The 21,519-nt window shown below is 49.0% G+C and overlaps 1 protein-coding gene across 1 annotated transcript; it reads left to right on the top strand.

Moving 5' to 3' along the window:
* The first annotated feature begins 9,033 nt into the window (after positions 1 to 9,033).
* Positions 9,034 to 20,754, top strand: exosc3 (exosome component 3). The gene is made up of 4 exons (XM_039758128.1): positions 9,034 to 9,286; positions 17,292 to 17,441; positions 20,161 to 20,312; positions 20,496 to 20,754. Exons 1-4 carry the CDS (start codon positions 9,080 to 9,082, stop codon positions 20,701 to 20,703), a joined length of 717 nt encoding a protein of 238 aa, XP_039614062.1. The 5' UTR covers positions 9,034 to 9,079; the 3' UTR covers positions 20,704 to 20,754.
* The last annotated feature ends 765 nt before the right edge of the window (positions 20,755 to 21,519 follow it).

Consider the following 21,519-nt stretch of genomic DNA (forward strand, 5'->3'; position numbering starts at 1 on the left):
GTGCGTAATGCTTCGATTCCTCTGTAAGCAGGACGTGGGTCGCTAGACCACAGATGGTGGGTCACCTGCTCACAGATTCCTCTTTATCTGCCCTCAGAGCCCTCGCAGCCGTCCTTCTCACCAGACCACAGACCAGAGTTGCCATTGAGCCGTGCACTGCGACTCCTCTCGATGATATCCAGGGTGCCCCGCGAAACACACTGGTGACACCAACACAACCCTCAGCAGCCTTCAGGGTCTTGTCACGGAGGGTCTCCAACATCACATTAGGATCGACAGTCGTACCCAAATGTGAAAGTTCCATTCCATTATCCAGCCCACTATATGCTAATACAGGGTCATGGGGGTCAGCTGGAGCCAATCACAGCCAACACAGGGCGCAATGCAGGAAACAAACCCCGGGCAGGGCGCCAGCCCACCACAGGGTAACAGAACAGGAACTTTAATTTCTACAATGAAACCTCCAGGACTCCAGTCCCAACAAAACTAGTAAGCAGTTCATTGGACTCTCGGTCATCACCCATTCTTAGGCTTATCAGCAGGTCATTAGTGAATAGCGCAGGTCCAGCGCAGGTCCAGCGCCAGGCCCACATACACTTTAGAGTTAACTTTTAAAAATACTTGAAAAAGCCGTCGCCACGCAGCCTCAGTGTCGCCTCTCAAATCTCAGCTTATTTGAAGAATGCCAGTCTGGCATCACAGCACAGAGCGGCCATTCGGATATCCTCGGATGATGCTGCCGTGCTTGACCCCATTGACCGTTTGATTTTATTTTCTTACAGATGCCGGGCTCTCGGGTCCATCCTTGCCTGCTTTAGTTCTTACTTAACTTAACTTACTCAAGTTGTTATCAACACACACAGAAATGTGCTGACTGCACTCAGAAGTTCAATATGGTGCTCCGCGGGGCTCCGTGCTCAGACCTTTACTCTCTTCACTTGACAGAATGTCACCAGAGAGCACAGCCTTGGTTTTCACTCTTATGCAGGTGACTCCCAGTGTGGAGACTGGCCCGGACACACGTTTATTGTACATATTATTTACGGTGTTCAATATGCCAGTGCCACTTAGTCCTGGCCTCTCTCTTCTGACCGCCTCCACTCCTCTCCTCCGAGCTCTGTCCTCTTCCATCCGACTCCAGCCATCGAATGGAGGGAGGCGGCCCCTTTTATATTCAGCCGGGACGTGCGCCAGGTGCCTCCCAATGAGCTCCCTGCTGTGCCCCCGGAAGTACTCCGGGTGTCCCTGGTGGTTTGAGCTTCCTGGGCGGTCGCCCCCTTGTGGTCCTTCTGGGTGTCCTGGCTGGGTACCGTCCCCAGCCGCTTGCCACACTAATTATAGATGTTTCTGTGATGTCGTCCTTAATTAATTTGTGTCAGCAACTTAAAGGAGTTGATGGATGAGAACTGCTTGTCTCTGAATAGAAACAGAAAAAACAGAAATGCTAATGAGCGGCGGGAATGAATGATGGGATGGCGACAACATGCTGTCAACTGTTCAACTCAGTTGGGCTTCCCATCCGTTTTACTGAATCCCACCCCCCAAACTCAGAGTTATCTGCGAGACTAGTAAGTCATTTAAAGCGCTCGTTACAAAATGATCTAAAACGGTTTTATCTATCGTAGACATGTTGGAAAATGAAAGATTTTTCAAGATATGCAGGATACGGAGACATTCATCCCTGCGTTTCTCCCCAGCATGACTGACTACTGCAATGCGGTGCTCACGGGCTGCTCAAGTCAGTCTTTATGCAGAGTTCAATTTGTTTAAAACGCTGCTGCACGACTTACTACGAGGGCAAGAGAAAGTCAACTCGTAACTCCTGTCCTCGAGTCCTTACACCGACTTGGGCTGATCTCACAATCCTCCTTTTAACTTCTAAAGCCTTCAAATGGCCGAGGTCCTGCTTACGTATCTGAGCGCATCAATACCTACAAACCAGACATCACATTGAGATCTCAAGATGCCAGCCTGTTTCTGGGAGGACAGGGCCCTGAAGCTGTGGACTGAGCTGCCTGCTAATATCAGAGATGCCCATTTAGTCTCGGCTTTTAAATCGACGCTTTAGCACACCCTGACTAGAGCTGCTGATTAGCTGTGCACACTGTATCTCTGCTAGTTAGTCATTTGTCTCATTAGAACGCTCTGGAAGAGATCAGGCCATTCAGCCCAACAAAGCTCGCCAGTCCTGTTCACTTATTTCTTCTAAAATAACATCAGGTCGAGTTTCAAAAGTCCCTGAAGTCCTCCTGTCCACCACACCACTTGGTCGTCTATTCCAAGTGTCTATCGTTCTTTGTGTAAAGAAAAACTTCCTAATGTTTGAGTGAAATTTCCCCTTCACGAGTTTCCAGCTGTGTTCTCGATGAACTCATTTTAAAGTCACCGTCTCGATCCACTGGACTGATGCCCTTCATCATGTTAAACTCTTCAGTCAGGTCTCCTCTTCATCTCTCTAGAGGCTCAGCTCTTTGAATTGTTCCTGATAACTCAACCCCTGTAGCCCCCTGTAGTCACCCTAGTCGCTCTTCTCTGGACCTTCTCTTGTGCTGTTGTGTCCTTTTTGTAGCCTGGAGACCCAAACTGCACCCAGGACTTCAGATGAGGCCTCACCAGTGGGTTATAAAGCTGATCAGAACCTCCTGAGACTTGTACTCCACACGTCAAGGCGCTATATAACCTGACATTCTGTGAGCCTTCTTAATGGCTTCTGAACACTGTCGGGAAGTCGATATCTTAGAGTCCACTACAACTCCCCAGTCCTTCTCATAAGGTGGACTCTCGATTTTCAGACCCCCATTGTGTATTTAAACCTCACATTTTTACTTCCTATGTGTAATTCTTTACATTTAGTGACATTAAATTTCATCGTCCATAAATCTGCCCAAGTCTGTCTGCTGTCCAAGTCCTTCTGTGATGATATAACGGATTCCAGATTATCTGCCAATCCACCTATCTTGGTATCATCTGCCAACTTCACCAGCTTATATTCCTATCTAATTCATTTATTTATTAAAAACAGCAGCAGCCTCTGCACTGCCCCCTGCTGGTCACCACTCTTAACATCGGCCAGTTCTGATGAGGTTCCTCACACCATCACCCTTCCTGTGTCTGAGCCAATTCTGCACCCATCTAAAAACATCACCCTGAACTGCCACTTCTTTTAGTTTGATGCCCACCCTCTCATGTGGTACCTCATCAACTGCTTTCTGAACATCCACATCAATCATCTCATCTGCTCCTCTCTGGTCGTCTCCTTTTGTTTCCTCCTCATTGAATTCCAGCCTGTTAGTAAAACACGACCTCCCTCTTCTGACCCCACACTGACTGTCCTGTCCTTGCCATGTGTTGCTCCATCTTATCCTTAATAATTCCTTCCATTAATTTTCCTGTGATGTTTCACGTTAAGCTTACTGGCCCCTAGTTGCTCTGGGCTGCCATGTCACCCTTTTTTATATAATGGGATGATATTTGCCATTTTCCAGTCCTTCAGAATCTCTCCAGTGCTCAGTGACTTCCTATAAATACGTGCCAAGGGTTCCTATCTGCACTCGCTGGCCTCCTTAAGAACTCGAGGGTCCTGGTGATTTGTGTGATTTCATCTTATTTAATCTCAGCAGCTCTTCTCCCTCTCAGTTTCCAAACCCCTCCTTAGTAGTCCCTGTTACTGCCGGAGGTTATCCACTTGGTCACACGTGAACACCTCAGATAAATGATAAATGTTTAGAGTGTCCGCCATTTCACTGTCTGTATCTTTGAATTCTCCTTTACTAGTCTTGCTGCACTTCACCTCCTCCTTCACTACTAAAGAATCTCTTGGTCGTCTTTCTCCTTATCTGCTCTGTTCCTCTCCAACTGTCTTTTAGCCTCCCTAATGTCCTTCTTAATGGTTGCTCTCATGTTCTCATACGCTCTGTGATTCACTTTGCAGTCATTAGTCTCGTGTCATAAACAAAAAAAGGTTTGGGCCAGCCACCCGTGTATTGTTTCTGACCGCGATGGATAATTGTAGGCTACTGATTAGTGCAGGTTTGAGTCGACAACTGAACTCATCTGCTGGTGCAAAGATGGCGGCTTTAAGGGGGAGCGGAGGAACTGACGGGACCGGAAGTGACATCATCAGGGCCCAGGCGGAATTTCCCGTTATTGGTCCCTAGAGAAGTGAGAGAAAGCGTCAGTGCGCTCTGCCACCTCCTGGTCTGGCATGGAGTTGCTCTCAGTCAGGCCCGTTTGCTGGCCCTGATGTGCACGACAACAGAAACAGAAGTCACTTCATATTTTGAAACTGTTCCTACCCGTCCTCTATGTGGTTTCTCTTCTCAATATCCTTGTATGACACTTGGTGACACTGCCGTAATGCCAGGCTGTCCTCCTGTGTCACATTGCAGTCATTAGATGGAAAGATTCTCTCATCCGATTGGACGGCCAGCACAGACTCCACTGTAGAAAACCCAGGAGCGGGTGGGTGGCTAGTTGGCCGAAGTCTTCAGGGTGGCGACTTTGGATCTGATTTTTGCCTTTTATGATTTGAATCTTCTCTGTTGTCACCTGGCTATTAGTCATCCATGAATTAACAGACAGACATTGCTGGTTTCCATTTCGGTGTAATCAGATTCTAGCTGCTCTAAACCTGTATATCATATGGGTACCCGTTTGGTATTTCGTCACCAGTATCACCCTTATTTCAATCAATCAACATTTATTTATATAGCACATATTCATACAAAAAAATGTAGCTCAAAGTGCTTTACAAAATGAATAGAAAAATAGAAGACACAATAAAAGATAAACATAAGTCAACATTAATTAACATAGAATAAGAGTAAGGTCCGATGGCCAGGGTGGACAGAAAAAAAAAAACTCCAAAGGCTGGAGAAAAAATAAAATCTGTAGGGTTCCAGACCAGAGACCGCCCAGTCCCTCTGGGCAATCTACCTAACATAAGTCAAACAGTCCTCTTTGGATTTAGGGTTTTCATGGAAGGACTTGATGATGATGGTCACGTAGACTTCTGGCTTTCAGTCCATCAGTGTTGGAGCATCATGATGCTTTGAGTAGGTGGTGGTGGCGCCACCACAAAGAAACCGGAAAAAGAAACAGAAGAGAGAGTGGGGTCAGTACGGATTTTAGAGCCACCATGAATAGTTATTATGAGGAATTGAACATACAGAGTATCAGGATTAAGTTAAAGTGAAGTTATAAAAAGGCCATGTTACAGTGATGTGTTTTCAGCAGTGTTTTAAAGAGCTCTACTGTATCAGCCTGGCGAATTCCTATTGGCAGGCTATTCCAGATTTTAGGTGCATAACAGCAGAAGGCCGCCTCACCACCACTTCTTTTAAGTTTAGCTTTTGGAATTCTAAGGAGACCCTCATTTGAGGATCTGAGGTTACGATTTGGAATATAAGGTGTCAGACATTCCGATATATAAGATGGGCGAGATTATTTAAGGCTTTATAAACCATAAGCAGAATTTTAAAGTCAATCCTGAATGACACAGGTAACCAGTGTAGTGTCATCAAAACTGGAGAAATGTGCTTCGATTTTCTTTTCCCAGTTAGGATTCTAGCAGCTGCATTCTGCACTCGTTGCAAATGATTTATGTCTTTTTTGGGTAGTCCTGAGAGGAGTGCGTTACAGTAATCTAGTCTACTGAAAACAAAAGCGTGAATTAATTTCTCAGCATCTTTCAATGATATAAGAGGTCTAACTTTACTATGTTTCTTAAGTGAAAAATGCTGTCCTAGTGGTCTGATGAATATGTGATTTAAAATTCAGATTACAGTCAACGGTTACCCCTAAATTTTTTACTTCCGTCTTAACTTTTAATCCTAGTGCATCAAGTTTATTTCTGATAACCTCATTGAATCCATTATTGCCAATTACTAAAATTTCAGTTTTCTCTTTATTTAGTTTGAGAAAATTACTATTCATCCATTCAGAAATACCAGTAAGACATTGTGTTAGTGAATCGAGAGAATCGGGTCATCAGGCGCTATTGATAAGTACAGCTGTGTGTCATCAGCATAGCTGTGGTAGCTCACGTTGTAACCTGAGATAATCTGACCTAACGGAAGCATGTAGATTGAGAAGAGCAGCGGACCCAGGATAGAGCCTTGTGGAACACCATATCGGATATCATGTGTCTTTGAGATTTGATTACCACAACTCACAAAGAATTTTCTCCCTGCCAGGTAGGATTCAAACCAATTTAAGACACTGCCAGAGAGGCCCACCCATTGACTAAGGCGATTTCTAAGAATATTATGATCAATGGTGTCAAATGCAGCACTCAGATCTAAGAGGATGAGAACAGATAAATGGCCTCTGTCTGCATTTACCCGCAAGTCATTTACTACTTTAACGAGTGCAGTTTCTGTGCTGTGATTTGTTCTAAAACCTGACTGAAATTTATCAAGAATAGCATGTTTATTGAGGTGGTCATTTAACTGCATAATGACTGCCTTCTCTAGAACTTTTACTTAAGAAGGGCAGGTTAGAGATGGGTCTAAAATTTTCAAAGGCAGAGGGGTCAAGATTATGTTTCTTGAGCAGGGGTTTAACTACAGCAGTCTTAAGACAGTCTGGAAAGACCCCCGTATCTAATGACGAATTTACTATGTCCAGAATATTGTCAATTAGCACGCCTGATATTTCTTTGAAAAACCTGGTTGGTATTGGGTCAAGGACGCAGGTGGAGGGTTTCAGTTGAGAGATTATTTATGTAATTCAGGTAAATCTATCCTGGTGAAAGCATTTAATTTGTTTATAACGGAGTACCGGGGCTTTGGAGGTTCTGCAGTGTTGGGGAGATATACTATGTTATCTCTAATATCATTAATTTTTTGATTGAAAAATACAGCAATGTTCTCACAGGTTTCACTGGAAGTATTCTGGGGCATTCCTTTGTGTTCCCTGGGTTTAACAGACGGTCAATTGTTGAAAATAAGACTCTGGGATTACTAGCATTGTTATTTATAATATTAGAGAAATAGCAGCCTCTCAAGACGGACAGTGTTATTGTATTCTGTTATTTTAACTTCAATATCTCATAGTGGATAGTTAGTTTAGTTTTCCTCCATTTACGCTCAGCTCTACGACATGTTCTCTTTAAATCTGACACTCTTTGGGTCTTCCATGGAATAACAATACTAGAAGATTTTTTAACTGTCTTTTCAGGTGCAACTATGTCAACAGCAGCTCTTACTTTAGAATTAAAGTTTTCCACTTTACTATTTACATTATCCTCGCTATTATAGCTGGCACTATAAACGGACTGATTGCTTAGAATAGTTGTAAGCTTTAAAGCTGCTGATGAGTCAAAGAAGCGTTTTTTAACAAAATGCTTCTCATGAGTGTTTTCTATCTTTATTTCTATATTAAATAGTAGAAGGAAATGGTCTGATAGACCGATATCAGTGACCTGCTTTATATCAACTTTAAGTCCTTTAGTAATCACTAAGTCTAACGTATGACCTGCTTTATGTGTAGGCTGATTAACGAGCTGCCTCAAATCAAAAGAGTCCAGGAGGTTCATGAATTCCTTTACCTTTTGGTCACACTGATTGTCGACATGAAAGTTAAAGTCGCCGACTATTAAGAGTGCGTCATAGTTTGTAACTAAAATTGACATTAAGTCAGAGAATTCCTCAAGGAAAGACGCGTTATATTTAGGAGGTCTATACACGGATAATACGAGAACGTGAGAATCTCCACGGCGTTTGTCCATGGCACCCGGCGTCTGACTCAGTGAGGGGTGCTGCATCATCGTAGTGGGCAGACGCTATCGACCTGCAGCTCCAAGGTGTTGGTACAAATGAATCAGACATGAGGTGACACGAGGACAGCATGGAGATGGCAAAGGAGCCTCAAGCGATGAATTCACACAACGAATGTCTCAATGGGCTTTAACAGGCCCTGCTCTTTGACAGCAAAGCCTTGACGTCCTAACAAGACAAGAAAAGGGTAAATAAAGGAAGGAGAGACCCCCTTAACCCCCTCCAGTTTAGGTGGGCTTGCAATGGGTGTCAAGAAGTGGGCTGAATACGACACAAAGACAACGTGAAGGGCCCACTGAGTCTGCGGTGCATGGCGAGGATGACAGGGACGCGAGGACGAAGCACGACTGACACTCGCCGATTGTGACAAAGAGTTGGAGTCGTGGCCTGAGGGGCCGCTTGTCCTCCTGTGTATTCTGAGACTGACAGTCCCACCAACCCTCTAGTTGAGTGTCACCATCCTCGTAGTTATTGGGATCATTTAATTGAGTTACTGGTTTTAACTGATTTTAATAGCTAGATGGGGAGCTTATTTCAGAAGCTTATCTATTGACTGAGATTTTTTTTATGATTATTGTTCATTTTCTTTCTATAGTTATTTTTGAATGTGGTGATTTCGTAACAGAGTGCTTGTGTTTGAATGGTGCCAAGTTAAACCCGCTGGCAGTGTGGCAGTGAAGTGTGGTTTGGCTTCATGGCCGGTGCATTGGCAGCACTGGCGTTCACATCCCGAGTCTACATGGGTTTCCTCCCACCATCCAGAGACATGCAGCTTAGGTGTATTGATGACCCCAAGATGTCCCTAGTGCCTGTTTGGTGGGCTGCCGCCATGTCCACAGTGTGTTCCTGCTTTGCTCCCTATTTTATTACGTACACTGTATTTGCATGCTGAATGTGTATTTACTGATTTTTTTTTTTATTAATGTGTGCATTTAAAGGGAAAAGCTGGCTAGCTGATTTGAAAGCTGTTTGTAGCAAAAGGTCATCACGGGCCAAAAATACATAACGCTGGGTGCCAGGGTCCCAAAACAGGCTGAGCGGCCGCTTTGGGCTCCTGATCACTCAGAGCGGACTTAGGACGGCGCGGTATTCGGCCTCAAGGTGGCGCTGCGCACTCAACCCCGGCTCGCTTCTTATTAGTGCGCGGCTTTCTTTTTTTTTTTCCTTTGTTTCTCCCGTTGGCTCCACCTATCGCTGTCGTGTTTGTTACGCCCCTGATTATGCATAAAGTCTGACTGACGCAACTTCCGCTTGGGTTGCCTTTTTACCTGGAACCAAAATTCCTGCTGGTGACGGAAGTGATGAGTTCCGCCAAGGAGCGCGTGGGGAGCGTCGTTCTACCGGGAGACGTCTTGACTTGCGGCTCTGAGCTACCGGAGGGCAAACGCGACAAGCTCATCTGCGGCCCGGGACTCCGCCGTGATGTCGACGACGTGGTGGTGTGTAAAAGTGGCATCTTGCGCCACAAGGAGCCCAACCTTTACTGGGTCGACTCGCAGCAGACCAGGGTAAGGAGGCGCGGGACCCCGTGAGTGGTGTGGGAGTGTGCGCGAAGAAAGCCGCTAGCAGACCGACGAGGTAACGGGGTGCACATTCGTCCTTCCGTGTTGCTAACTTGTACGTAAGAGCTGTGGCCGGGCGGGCGGCGGGGGGTGTCAGGTCGTGGCGTTTGGATTCTACTGTCGCCTTCCTTCAGGTCCTCGGGCTTGCACCCCCATCTGGGGCGCCGCCTCGGTTAAGTCAGCTGTGTTCGGGTGGGGGGTGTACAGTATATACACGTGTGTGTGTGTGTGTGTGTGTGTGTGTGTGTGTGTGTGTGTAGTATATACACGCGCGTGTGTTTCTCCACAGTACCTGCATGCACAGGTGCACCGTGGCGGATGTCCTAGCGCTCTGAAGTTCCCGCGGGTGCCAGTCGCGTGCCAGTTCTGCTCGTTTCATTGCTTGTTATACTTGGCAGGACCACTCATAGACGTAGAATTACTAGACGCCTCATGACCGGCAGAATCGTACGTCAACGTCGCCGCCATATTGGGAGTGGCACTGCTGTGGGGTGAAGTAACGAACAAGATGCCCCAGTGATGATGATCTTGGGATTGTACAAACCGCTGGACGCTCCAAACCAGATCCTGGGGATTACATTTCATAGGTAAGGCTGAACAATTGTTTTGGTTGTATTTGGCCATCAGAAAATCCCGCTTTATAATCTTAACTTCAGCTACGCCAGTCTAAGCTAGCAAAGCTGTGCATTTCTGAGCTCAAGTGAGCCTCCAAACAACGTTCTGGCTAAACGTCACTAAATGTGTAGATTGTTGTTAGCTGGTCACATTTGTCAAACTTGATGGTGATGTTTTATCTCAAGGAGCTGATCGAGGAAACACAGTTTGAAACTGACAACCATCATCTGATGCTCCTGTGTCTTCCACAAACTAAGGCCGCACCACACTGGCAGACTGAATCCTCTCAAATGACGACAGGATCAGAGTGAGTGCCAGCGTGGAGGAGATCAGCGAGGTGTGGAGAGCTTGAAATGTTCAGAGCGGGATTGTGTGTCGTATTCAGTAGTGAAGAGGGAGTCGGTGACGTGAGAGAGAATCAGGGTGACGTCTTCAGTGGGTTTAGAGCAGCAGGTTGTCATCCTGGCAGCAGAAGTTTGAAGAAGTTGTAAGCGATGGAGACGTTTGTGTGATGCCAGCTAGAAGAGCATTACAGTAATCTGTACGTGAGGTGACTCGGGCATTAACCGATACTTCAGTACTGTGTTGGGTAAGAACGGGACGACGTCTAGAAATGTTTCAGAGATGGAAGAAGGCAGTCCGAGAAATGTGACTTATATAGAAGGAATTAATTAAGAAGAATAATGTATCATTTAATAATTGTCATTATAAGTGTATACATGGATATAAATAATTCTATTTAAATGATGTTGTATGTCTGTTTTAAATGTTATTGTTTTTTCATCAGAAAGCCCGGTTTCCACCTCTGCCTGTCTAAGTTTAAATGGCACTTTGCCACTCGCAATACGGCGGACGCGCTGACGTATCGTATCGACTGGGCAGCACAGGGAATGCGGCGTCTATCTATATATGCCAATGGGACCACTCGAGTGAGCCACACAACTGCCCTGTGGCCGACTCTGCAGCTGCTCCTGGGAATGCCCGACTGGCAGCTCATGCTTCTGCTGCTGATGGCATTTGGCAGTCCCTTTGCTTTCAAACTTCCAGCATCCTTGCAATGGCACACAAACTCTGAGGTGGTACCACCTTGTGAGCTCCTCAGTTCCTTCATCATCATCAAGCCCTTCTGTGAGAACCCTAAATCCAAAGAGGACTGTTTCATTTATGTTAGGTAGAATGCCCAGAGGGGACTGGGCGGTCTCATGGTCTGGAATCCCTACAGATTTTATTTTTTCTCCAGCCGTCTGGAGTTTTTGTTTTTCTGTCCCCTGGCCATTGAACCTTACTCTTATTCGATGTTAATGTTGATTTATTTTTTTATAATTATGTCTTTCATTTTTCTATTTTTTATGTAAAGCACTTTGAGCTACTGTTTGTATGAAAATGTGCTATATAAATAAATGTTGTTGTTGTTCTCACCCACTCCAGCCTGCTAATGGATGGCAGGTGGCACCAAATCTCAGTGCAGACCTTTTAATGTGTAGGCCCGAGATGCCCACCTCCTTCTGAGTGTCGGAGAAGCCCCTGAAGACTCTCTGGTGTGCTGAATTGATGCCCGCCAAGATGGGGGTCTTGTAACTAACTTGGGTTTTGTCCTGAGCTCTTGACGTGCTGATCGGTTTTGTCACCTTAGTTGTCCCGTCACACTTGGTCCCCAAACACACTGATGCGTTCCCGGCTGATGTTGACCTTTTTTGTATGTTGCTTTGGATAAAAGGATCTGCCAAGCACATAAATGGAAATGTCTCCCAGTAGTCCTGCTGATGCCAGCGCAGCTCAGTGGCGTTTGTTTCTTTCAGTTTGCCATCCTTAGCAGGGCTGCTCTCCGTGCCCGGATGTCCTAACCCAGAGGGTGTCGTCTGCATTCACCCCTCGTTTGTGAATCGTAACTTGAATGTGGTGGGCGCCGAGACCTGAGCTCACGCGCACACACACACACACACACACACACACACACACACCACAGCAGTGATGTTTCAAAAGTAACTGCAAGTCCCGTTTTTACTCCTTTTCTTGTTTTAGTTTAGTAAATAAACGAGTGTAAGAAACGTTTGTCTCGTGTCTGTGGCGAGGTGGTGTGCCCCTACGACTGGCACCGCTGCTGCTTGTTTGACTGTGGAGTGGCTGCCAGTGCCATCACTGTATAGACCGTGTCACCTCCATTATAGGACACCCGAGACGAGTGACACTTGCCCTTTAATGGTTGGCGTGGCCTGCACTTTGATATCCAGAGAGCTCTTTATTAATCCTGGCGGGTATTTGGCTTTTTACAGAAGCTCAATAAGCACGTAAATGTCATCATGGCAAGGGACACTCGTGAGTTGGCGAGAGCCCCAGCAGTCCTCATTGGCAGGAAGTCCTCCGTGCCCGCGTCTCAGTTGGTCTTCATTCTCTCCTTGAAGTCGGCTTGTTGATTCGGTGACCTCACGCCGAGCACACGAGAGCCGTGACAGTAGATTGGGGTTTATAAATACAGGGTGAGCCAAAATGAAGTCCTTGTGTGAGTGGGTGGCTGGGGGTCCTTTGAGGGGCGATCCCTCGTAGTCTTCAGTCGGGCACATGCCTTGGTCCGGTGGGCACCGTGCTTTCACTGTCGTCGCCACGTAACGAGCCTTCTGAACGCACTTCAGCATTTGGTGACGTCCCAAACCGGAAGACAACTCTAAATTTGGACAGAAAATCTCCAGGCGTCCATTGTGCAGTCTGCTAGACGTTCAGCGCGCGTCTGCCTTGGCCATTTCCAACACGCCTTTGATTTTGCACGTGGACCTTCATTTCCAGTCGTCCATGATGGCAGTGCAGGAACTCGCCGAGAGAGACTGGCAGAGCCGTAGAGAGTTGTGCGCCAACCGAGATGCCATTGTCACGTGACCTCAGTGACGTGGCACATTTTCATTTGATTGGCTGCATAAATAAGCACAGCTTTCACTATTGGGCTGAAGCCAACCCTGGTGAAGTTCATGAGAGACCCCCGGCCGGTGAGCACACGGGTACAGTTTGGAGCGCCAACACTGCAGCCGCGTTTTTCAAAAGTTACCAAAGTTCAGCAGCTCTGACTCGAAACATGGGGTTCGACAAAAGCCTGACGTGCAGAAACGACTCCACGGACAGAATCTTTGGTTTTAAAGGTTCAGTTCAGTTTCAAAGTAAAACCGTTCAGAGAAGAGCAAATTGACATTAAGAAAAGTTGAGTTCAGAGCTTCAGTCTGGTCACATCTCAGATCGCTCCCATTGACTTAACATTTCAAAATGATGTACTGGGATGCCTGTCCCATCTCTCTCAAGTTACTGGGACCAGTTCTGAGCTTCTTCTCACACGGTGGCCCAGTCTTCCTAACAGACCACATAAGAAATGATCTGCTGTTCAAGTGAAGCGGAGATTACGAACTCAAAACTTGAACTTTCTAAGATTGGCTCTTACAGTTGTGTTACTGAGGGGGGCAGCAGCGGGCACCCCACTCCTGACGTCACGCCAACCTCTCGGATTAGCGCATAGAAATTGTTACGGCCAGCGAACTCTGATACTCGGTGCAGTGAGAGAAGTCGCACAATCGACTGGAATGTTCCAGCACAGCAGATCATCTTCCTGTCCTCGTCATCTCGCTCTGTCACACCCGTCACCTGCATGTCCTCTCTCGCCACATCCATAGACCTCTTCAAAGGCCTTCCTCTTCCCTGGCCACTCTATCCTTGGCACCCTTCTCTCTCCTCCTCACATGTCCAAACCAACGCCATCTCGCCTCTCTGACTTTGTCCTCAAACCGTCCCACCTGAGCTGACCCTCTAATGTCCTCCTTTCTAATCTGTCTGTCCATCCTCGTCACGCCCAGTGCCAACCTTAACATCGTTAACTCTGCCACCTCCAGCTCTGTCTCCTGTGCCACCGACTCCAGCCCATATAACACAGCTGGTCTCGCTACCGTCCTGTCACTCTCGCTGATACCCACCCGTCTGTCACAAAGAAGAAATCTAAATCCATGAAGTGTGAAAAGCAGACAGACAGACAGACAGATGTTGGGTTCTGTTTTGTGCGAGATGTTCCTGTACGTGCAGCTTGCTGTGCTCCTCCACAGCCTGCAGGTGGCACTGCCATTAAAGACTTGCGGTGCTCAACACCCTGCCTCTTTGGTAACTTCCTTCAGTTTCCAGGTGATGCCCATTTCCACAGCCATTCCTCCACCTGAAAGTGTTGGTCGTTTGTAGTGATGAGTGGGATTGGTGGGCTGCCATAATGTAATGAAAGTCAATGGTGATCAGCGCTGTACGGCGGGCAACAATGGGGGGGGGCGCATCTGCTGTCACTTGTGTGGTGGAAGGGGACGTGTCGTCAAGCAGACAGGAGGAGGCTCGTCCACCGCGCCTTTCGTTTCCGACGCCAACACAACACGGCAGCCCTGCACCACGGACGGCCCACTGGTAGTTTGGGACCAACGGGACTGAGTGAGGGGGTCTTAGAAAACCTTTCTGATGTCATTTGTTGCTGTTTAAAAAATAAATAAATAAATCTACAGGGTGGCCCACGAAAAAGTAGCCCGCCTTCCTGCCAGAGTGGCGCGCCGGTTGACTGCCCTCCTCACGAAAGCTGTGTAGACGAAGTGCAGACGTGTGCAGACGAGCTGAGCGGCGTATTCCACTCCACAAAGAATCATTTTCAGCACTTTCTGGAATGAGTGACTAAAGATTTTTGTATTTCAAGTTCTTTCTTTATGGAGGGGCGCCTTTTTTCGCCAGGGAGGTGGGCTACTTTTTCGTGGGCCACCCTGTATTATATAGCGCCTTTCATCTATCATATAGTGCCTTCTACCTGTCTTGTGACAAAACAAATGTAACTATGAAAGTGCAAAGTAGAAAACCAGAATATGTCCGACCCCGAGGCTCTTATTGTTCAGGTGAGGGGTCCTAAACTCAACTCCTTGGCTCCTTGGGAGCCTAAACTGCTCCTTAACATCATCCAACAGCTCAGCCAGCGGGCACCTCTTAGCCTGGCACAGCTGGCACCCCGTAACCCTTCTTCTCAAATCCCTCCCGCTGATGCCACCCTCTCCTTGTGGCCGCACCTTAACTTATAAAGGCGTCTCAAACCCCCCAGCCTGCCTGAGGTCTACACCTCGAACACAAATCCAAGTACCTGACAGCTGAACTGACGTCATTAAACCCTAAATAACAAAGCCTTTTGTTACCTTGTGGTCACTAAGAGCTGAGAGGAGACTTTGGAGCCCCCCACTGGTAATCTAAATTGGACTCTAGTGGTCTTTCACAGGCACCCGTGACAGCGCTTGGCTTCAGTGCCACCCTTCAAACACGGGCCGGTGAATGTGGAGTGTCGCACAGGAGGCTCGTACCAGAGAGAGAGACTGGCAGAGGGTCCAAACCCTCGTTAATATTCATTTATTTTTGTCTGCACCTCGCTGTGTTAGCGCCCCGGGGAGGCTGCAGAGTCACAGACTCCGTTAATCCTCTGATTGGTTGGTTGGCTTGAACATGTCCTCTGATTGGTTGAAAGACTTTTCCAGCAGCGAAGATAACCGGCTTATGCCCGCCAAAGTAAAAGTCTCGTTTTGTTCTATTTTTGTTTTTTCCCCCCGTTGTTCTTGACTTCCCGTGTGTGCGTCACCTGCCACGTCTCACTGGGGACATGATGGCCCATCGCTCAGGACCTTGTTGTTCCCTTGGCCCATTTCTGGTGTCCTGATGTGCTTGATTGGCTTTTCTGAACCCTTTTGTGATGAGGAGCGCGTGGCACAGCCCTTGGTGCACAGCAGCGATGTTAGCCCTGAATGATCTGCTCACGCCCGAGTCTCACTGTTTTCTTCCACAGGTGATCGACGGGACATGCGCTAAAATATTCAAGTCGAGGTGCCCACCGGGTATAAATGGAAAGCTGAGGCCTCATGGGATTGATTGACTTTTTGAAGTGAATGGCGGCAGCAGACTGGCACGACCGTCTACCCGCCGTGCCGTAAGCAGCTCTTGGGGGGCTTGTCCACTCTCCCGGTTGTCATCGTGTCTGTCTGTCTGTCTTCCTCATGGCTCCCCTTGGGCCAGTTTTGGTGATTCGTCAGCAAGTTTAATTTCCGGTGAGCACCGGGCACACCGACGCGTGGCATCTCACAAATACCCGTTCAACGGCTTTGCAGACTTCGGACTTTTCTGCGTTAGAAACGAGACGCACTGGAGGAGCGATTTCAGCTCCAGGTTAGTTTACCGTTTCAGGCCCACCCTGTAGAAGTTTGTGTCGGTGCCCAATGCCATCCACAGGAATCTCACGTCGCGTCTTGAGGTCTGTGAAGTTGTCTTTGTGCCAGGTGGGGTGGTCCGGCTAGCCCCGCGGTGCCTTCTGTCCCTTTGGCTGTTTGTGATCAGCAGGGCTTGTCACCCGTTTTGTTTTTTTTAATCTCCCGTTTACATTTCTGCTTTGAGTGTTTGCCAGTTAGTGCCATGCAGTGCCAGCCGGCACAAAGGAACACACAGCATTTGCTCCATTAAAGGAGCCTCCGTGTTTTAAAAATAGAAAAGCTCTCATTTCAAAGGAGAGGTGTGTGTGTGTGTGTGTGTGTGTGTGTGTGCGCAGACAGCCCCTGGCATGACGGTAGGCAGTGTGCGCTGCGCTCTTCCACATGTGGCATCTGTGCCTTCTGTCCGTGTCATTGTCCTTTGTCCCTTGTCGCCTTCGACCTGAACTTGAGGTGCTGCTTTTTCACTTGAAGGCGTTCAGATTTTCCTGGGAAGCAGGTGGTGGTGGGGACCCCCATTTTTAATAGCATATTAATCTCTGTGGCTGTATTTTGTCCAATGATGATGGTAGAGGGCACCACAATGATCTGATGCCAGTTACAACATGCCCGGCGCCCGCTTCTCGTGGTTTTTCTGTGACTTCAACTTGCAGGTTTGCTTGTCGTGAGCCAAAGAGGAGCAGACGACATCAGTCAGGCGAGGTGACGTTCGCAGGTGGGGCAGAATTTGGGGTTGGCATACCAGGGTCGTCATGCCAACAACGGGACTGCTCGGCCATCCCTGGCACTCGGCGTTGGGTTCAGAAAACGGGTTTGAACCGCGAATGCGAGGCCTGCAACGAGCCGCATCTCGTCTTGTGTTTGTTCAGCGGCGGAGACGGGAATGGCAGCCCTTTGAGGCGCTGTGCCCGTGTGCACAAATAACCCTTTGATGTCCTTGCCAACGATGCCCTTGACTCTTTGTTGTTTTTTCTTTTCTCCCTCAGACATGCCGTGGGTGTGGTGATTGGGTGGCAGTTTGTCACGAGACGGGTTGGCGCTGCTTGTTTCTTGTCTTCAAGGAAAGCCCTGAAGTTGACATTTCTTTTGTTTCCCCTCCACAGTACGTTCCTGCCAAAGGAGAGGGCGTCATTGGCATCGTGACAGCAAAGTCCGGAGATGTTTTCAAAGTTGACATTGGCGGAAGTGAGTTGGCCACACTTTCTTACCTGGCGTTTGAAGGAGCGACTAAAAGGAACCGACCCAACGTGCAGGTGACGACTTTTGAACTTTGTTGGCCTTTTTATGTCGAGCCCCCCAGAGTGGCATGTGACACTAAAGCACACAGTGTGGCACTCTGGTTGGCTTTCCTGTCATGGGCCCTCGGAAGTGCAGGGTCTTACTGGTGTCTCTCCTCAGAACAGGTGACCAAAGGGGGGCACACACAGCATGCCCAAAACCATAACCCCCGAGGGTGACGTGGATCTGAAATATGGCAGGCGCCGTTTGTTAGAATGGACGGCTCAGCAGCCTTGTGGGTAGGTGCGGTCCCAGAGCCCACTGGTGCCAGAGCCCACATCCCAGTGCGGTCCACCAGAGGCTGGCTGGGCTCTTTAATGGCCCTGTGTGTGCTGCACATGCCCGTCCTGAACAGATGGCCACTGGGTGACCGGACAAGGTGACAAACTTGAGCCCTGCTGATCTCTCCTTCGTCACGAGGGTCCGTCAAAGCCGTCGCCAGTCCACCTTACGCACTTTGGGTGAAGGTGAGAGGACTCTGAGAGTTAAGATACGATGTGACCCGAGTGGGCTTGAAGGACCTCACCAGTGTCTCGGTGTCCAAATTGAATCCCACTTGAGTGGAATCGGTGTGTAGAGTCACAGTGCCCACCGCCCCAGGTCCTGATGATTTGGGACACTCGGAGATGCCAACAATTACCCAGCAGTCCTTGACAGTGGGCAGATGAGGGTGAGCCCCTCACTCAGCCATGGTGGGTCTTTACAAAATCAAACCTGAACGCCACTTGTGGACCACTGGGCTCGTCTGAAGATTCAGCCGCGTCTGAAAACATGAAGTGCAGTAAACAGAATGAGGAAGAGGAGGAGGAGTGGAGCACATGGGCCAGCCTGGCACTCGGCGACATAAACACAGGAGAGCCCGTCTTCAGAAACGGGCGGACTGCTGGGCCTGCTGGCATCTTTGCTGTTTCACCTCGGAGTTGCCATGACAGTCGCACTTCTTCATCCCTGAGCCAGTGGAGGTCTTTGTGAGAGTGAAGGGAGGTGCCACACAGCTGGAGCTTGGTGTAGCCCAGGTAGGCACAATCAGACTGGTTGGTTTGCTATGCCAGCCAACATTTTTTTTTGTAAGAAAATGAAAGTGGCAGCCCAGGTCATCTGTACCGTAACTGAGAATTAATTTTAAATAACCAAACGTCTACGTATTAGCAGATTGGCGTGAAAGGCGCTATATATCAGTCAGGGTGCCATTATGGGGCCGCAGGGCGGTTGGCAGTAGCAGGTGACAATTTCTGCAGGCTCTGTAAACTGAAACTCCATTTGAGACGTCTGGGCTTCCAGTGGGTTTCCACGCTTCATGTCAGAGGTGCTGGCACTCGGCCTCTGACGTGTCATTTGCATTGTGCAGGCTTGTGACGTCCCTGGTGGGGACAAGTTCATTGAGTGATGCCAAACGGCGTGGCCCCTGTGGGGTGTCGCTGTGCTGAGGGTATCGATGGATTAACCTTCAGAAAAAGGATGCGGAGTGACAAATGGGCCCTCTTGGCACTTACTGAGGACAGGAAGCCCAGTGCCGGTGGCCATTGTTTTCATGTCCAGAGTCTCCAGGATGTTGAGATCCGAGTGGAAGGAACTGCGAGAGTGGAGCCACCCCGGGCCTGTCTACTGTATGAAACGGCAGCCGGTTTGTGCCAGTCTGATCTTACCTGCTTCATAGAGCCACCCTCCTCTTCCTCTTCCTCCTCCTCCTCCTCCTCACAGCATGCTTGACAGGGCCATTAAAGCGTCACCAGGAGCTTAAAAGAACAGGAGTCGCCGCCAAAGTAAACGTGCAGCACAAAAGCGCCTTTTGTTTTCGCCTCTCCATAGTCGAGCAGATCCGTAAGACGCGGCTGAGTATTTGTGGCACGCCTCTTGGGCCTTCAGTGGGTACAGACACTCGGAGCTGAAGTGCGGATTCGGCAGTGCCAGCCCAGAGAGTAATGGAGATGAAGTCGCTCTTCAGTGTTCTGCGTGACTCGGAGTGAGCGAGTCTGGGCATGTTTGTTAGGAGACACGCACACACATGGTGCCATCTGATCTCAACGGCCGACAAAAAGAAAGTATGGCTGGCATGAACCACAAACAAACGCACTTTATGTTTCTTTGTGTTGTGACAAAAGCTTTTAAACGTTAAACGCCCAAGAATGACAAAGCGTGAACAGGAACTGGGAAAGGCTGAAGGAGTCGCCCACATGGCTGTGAGACGGGCACAAGTCCGGGATGGCAGCACTGAAGCAGCTGCAGGAGTTGTGGCCACCCTCTGAGGGCCGTGTCCATCGTCTGTCTTGTCGTCGCCCACCAGCCTTTTGAGTCACTCGTGTTAGGAGGTTCTGTGCAGGAACTGAGCCCACAGCCCGCTGGCACCGAGACCCCACTCTTAGGCCGGGTGTGACGATCTCCGTCCGCACTGAACTGACCGGGAACGCCTGTGATGTCATCGTCGGTCCCCACTGGGCACCTTCGTGTCTGACGACAGCAGGCCGCTGAGCCCACCAGCGCTCCTCCATCACATCAGTGCAGCCCTCTGGAGACTCGGACTTGAATAGCCAGCCGGGCCTCAGGTGACCACAGAGGTGAAGGTCGATTCTGGGCCACCAGAGTGGCAGTCGGCTTTGTGTCCAGCGAGTGTGTAGAAAGTGCTGAATGCTGTCCCTTTGGTGGCTCTTGCTTTGCGTGTCCTGCTGACATTTGTGTCCTCATTTCTTGTGACAGGTTGGAGACCTCGTCTACTCTCAGCTCATCATCGCGAACAAAGACATGGAGCCCGAGCTGGTGTGCATCGACAGCTGTGGGCGCGCCAATGGCATGGGGGTGTTTGGAGCCGGGGGGCTGCTCTTTAAGGTGTCCCTGGGGCTCGTCAGGAAGTAAGTGCCACCTCCGTTGGGCGTTTTGATGACTTAGTGGAGTGTGAGCAGCTTGGGGACCTCCAGGTGACGCTGTCTGTGCTCGGGTCGCTCCAAACCCGGAGCTGAGGGAGCCCACTGAGAGGTGCCCGTTGTCGTTTCTGTTCCTTGACCTCACCGTCTGTCTGTCTGTCTGCCCCTCAGGCTGCTTGTGCCGCAGAGTGAAGTCGTTCAGGACCTGGATGGCATGTTCCCATTTGAGATGGTGGTGGGGATGAACGGCCGGATCTGGGTGAAGTCCAGGAGCACCCAGCAGACTCTAATTGTGGCCAACCTGCTGGAGAGCTGTGAGCACATGACCAGGGCCCAGCGGCGGGACGTCCTGAGGAGACTCTCTCAAAACTGTCTGTGAGCGCATTTCACATTGTTTATAATAAAACAAATCCTAAAAAGCCCACTCTGACCTCCAAAGCGTCACGCGGGTTCTCTTCGCCCATCTCTGCTCTCTTATGGGCACCTTGGCACTGGTTTGGGTGAATGTCGCTGGCCCATCTGGGTAGCTTTATAAGCCGCCTGGCACTTGACAGCTTTAGTTCTTGATCCCAAGTGGCCTTCCTGTCGGGGTCAATGAGGGATGGTCATTGGCATTTCACAAAAAGTGACATCAGAGACATCCATGCCAGCTCAGCTTAGTCACCTCCTTTGTCCCATCTGATGTCACACACCCAAGTTGACACGTACCGAAGGACTGGCTTTGGGGTCTGTCATTAACCTCTTGGCTGGCACACACCCTGGGTATGGGAGAGAAGGACTGCTGATCTTGTCAGGTGGCTGTCATTGTGTCCCGTTGCTTCACACAAAGTCACCCAGTGACGAGAGGAGGCGGCCGTTAAGCCCACCGGGCACATTGATGGCTCCTCCAGGTTCGGTTCTGCTCCACTCCAGGACGCCGTAGTTTGTTCTCATCTTCTTGGCTCCCCCTCCATTTCAAGCGATGTCCTCGACTGTGTGACGGGTCTGTCTGCGCTCTCGATGCCTGCGTGATGCCCACTTGTAGTCCCGTTGGTCAGTTGCGGTTACACATGTCCTTCAGTCCCATGATGCCCCTGCTTGAGGTGCTCTCTGTGGCGCCCAGAACTCCAGCTGTGGTCTCCCTGGTGACTTCGTTTAGGTGCCACAGCTTCCGTTTGCCATTAGCGTTACTTCTGCACTTGGCTTGGACGATTAA

The sequence above is a fragment of the Polypterus senegalus genome, chromosome 7 (assembly GCF_016835505.1).
Source record: "Polypterus senegalus isolate Bchr_013 chromosome 7, ASM1683550v1, whole genome shotgun sequence".
Classification (NCBI taxonomy): Eukaryota; Metazoa; Chordata; class Cladistia; order Polypteriformes; family Polypteridae; genus Polypterus; species Polypterus senegalus.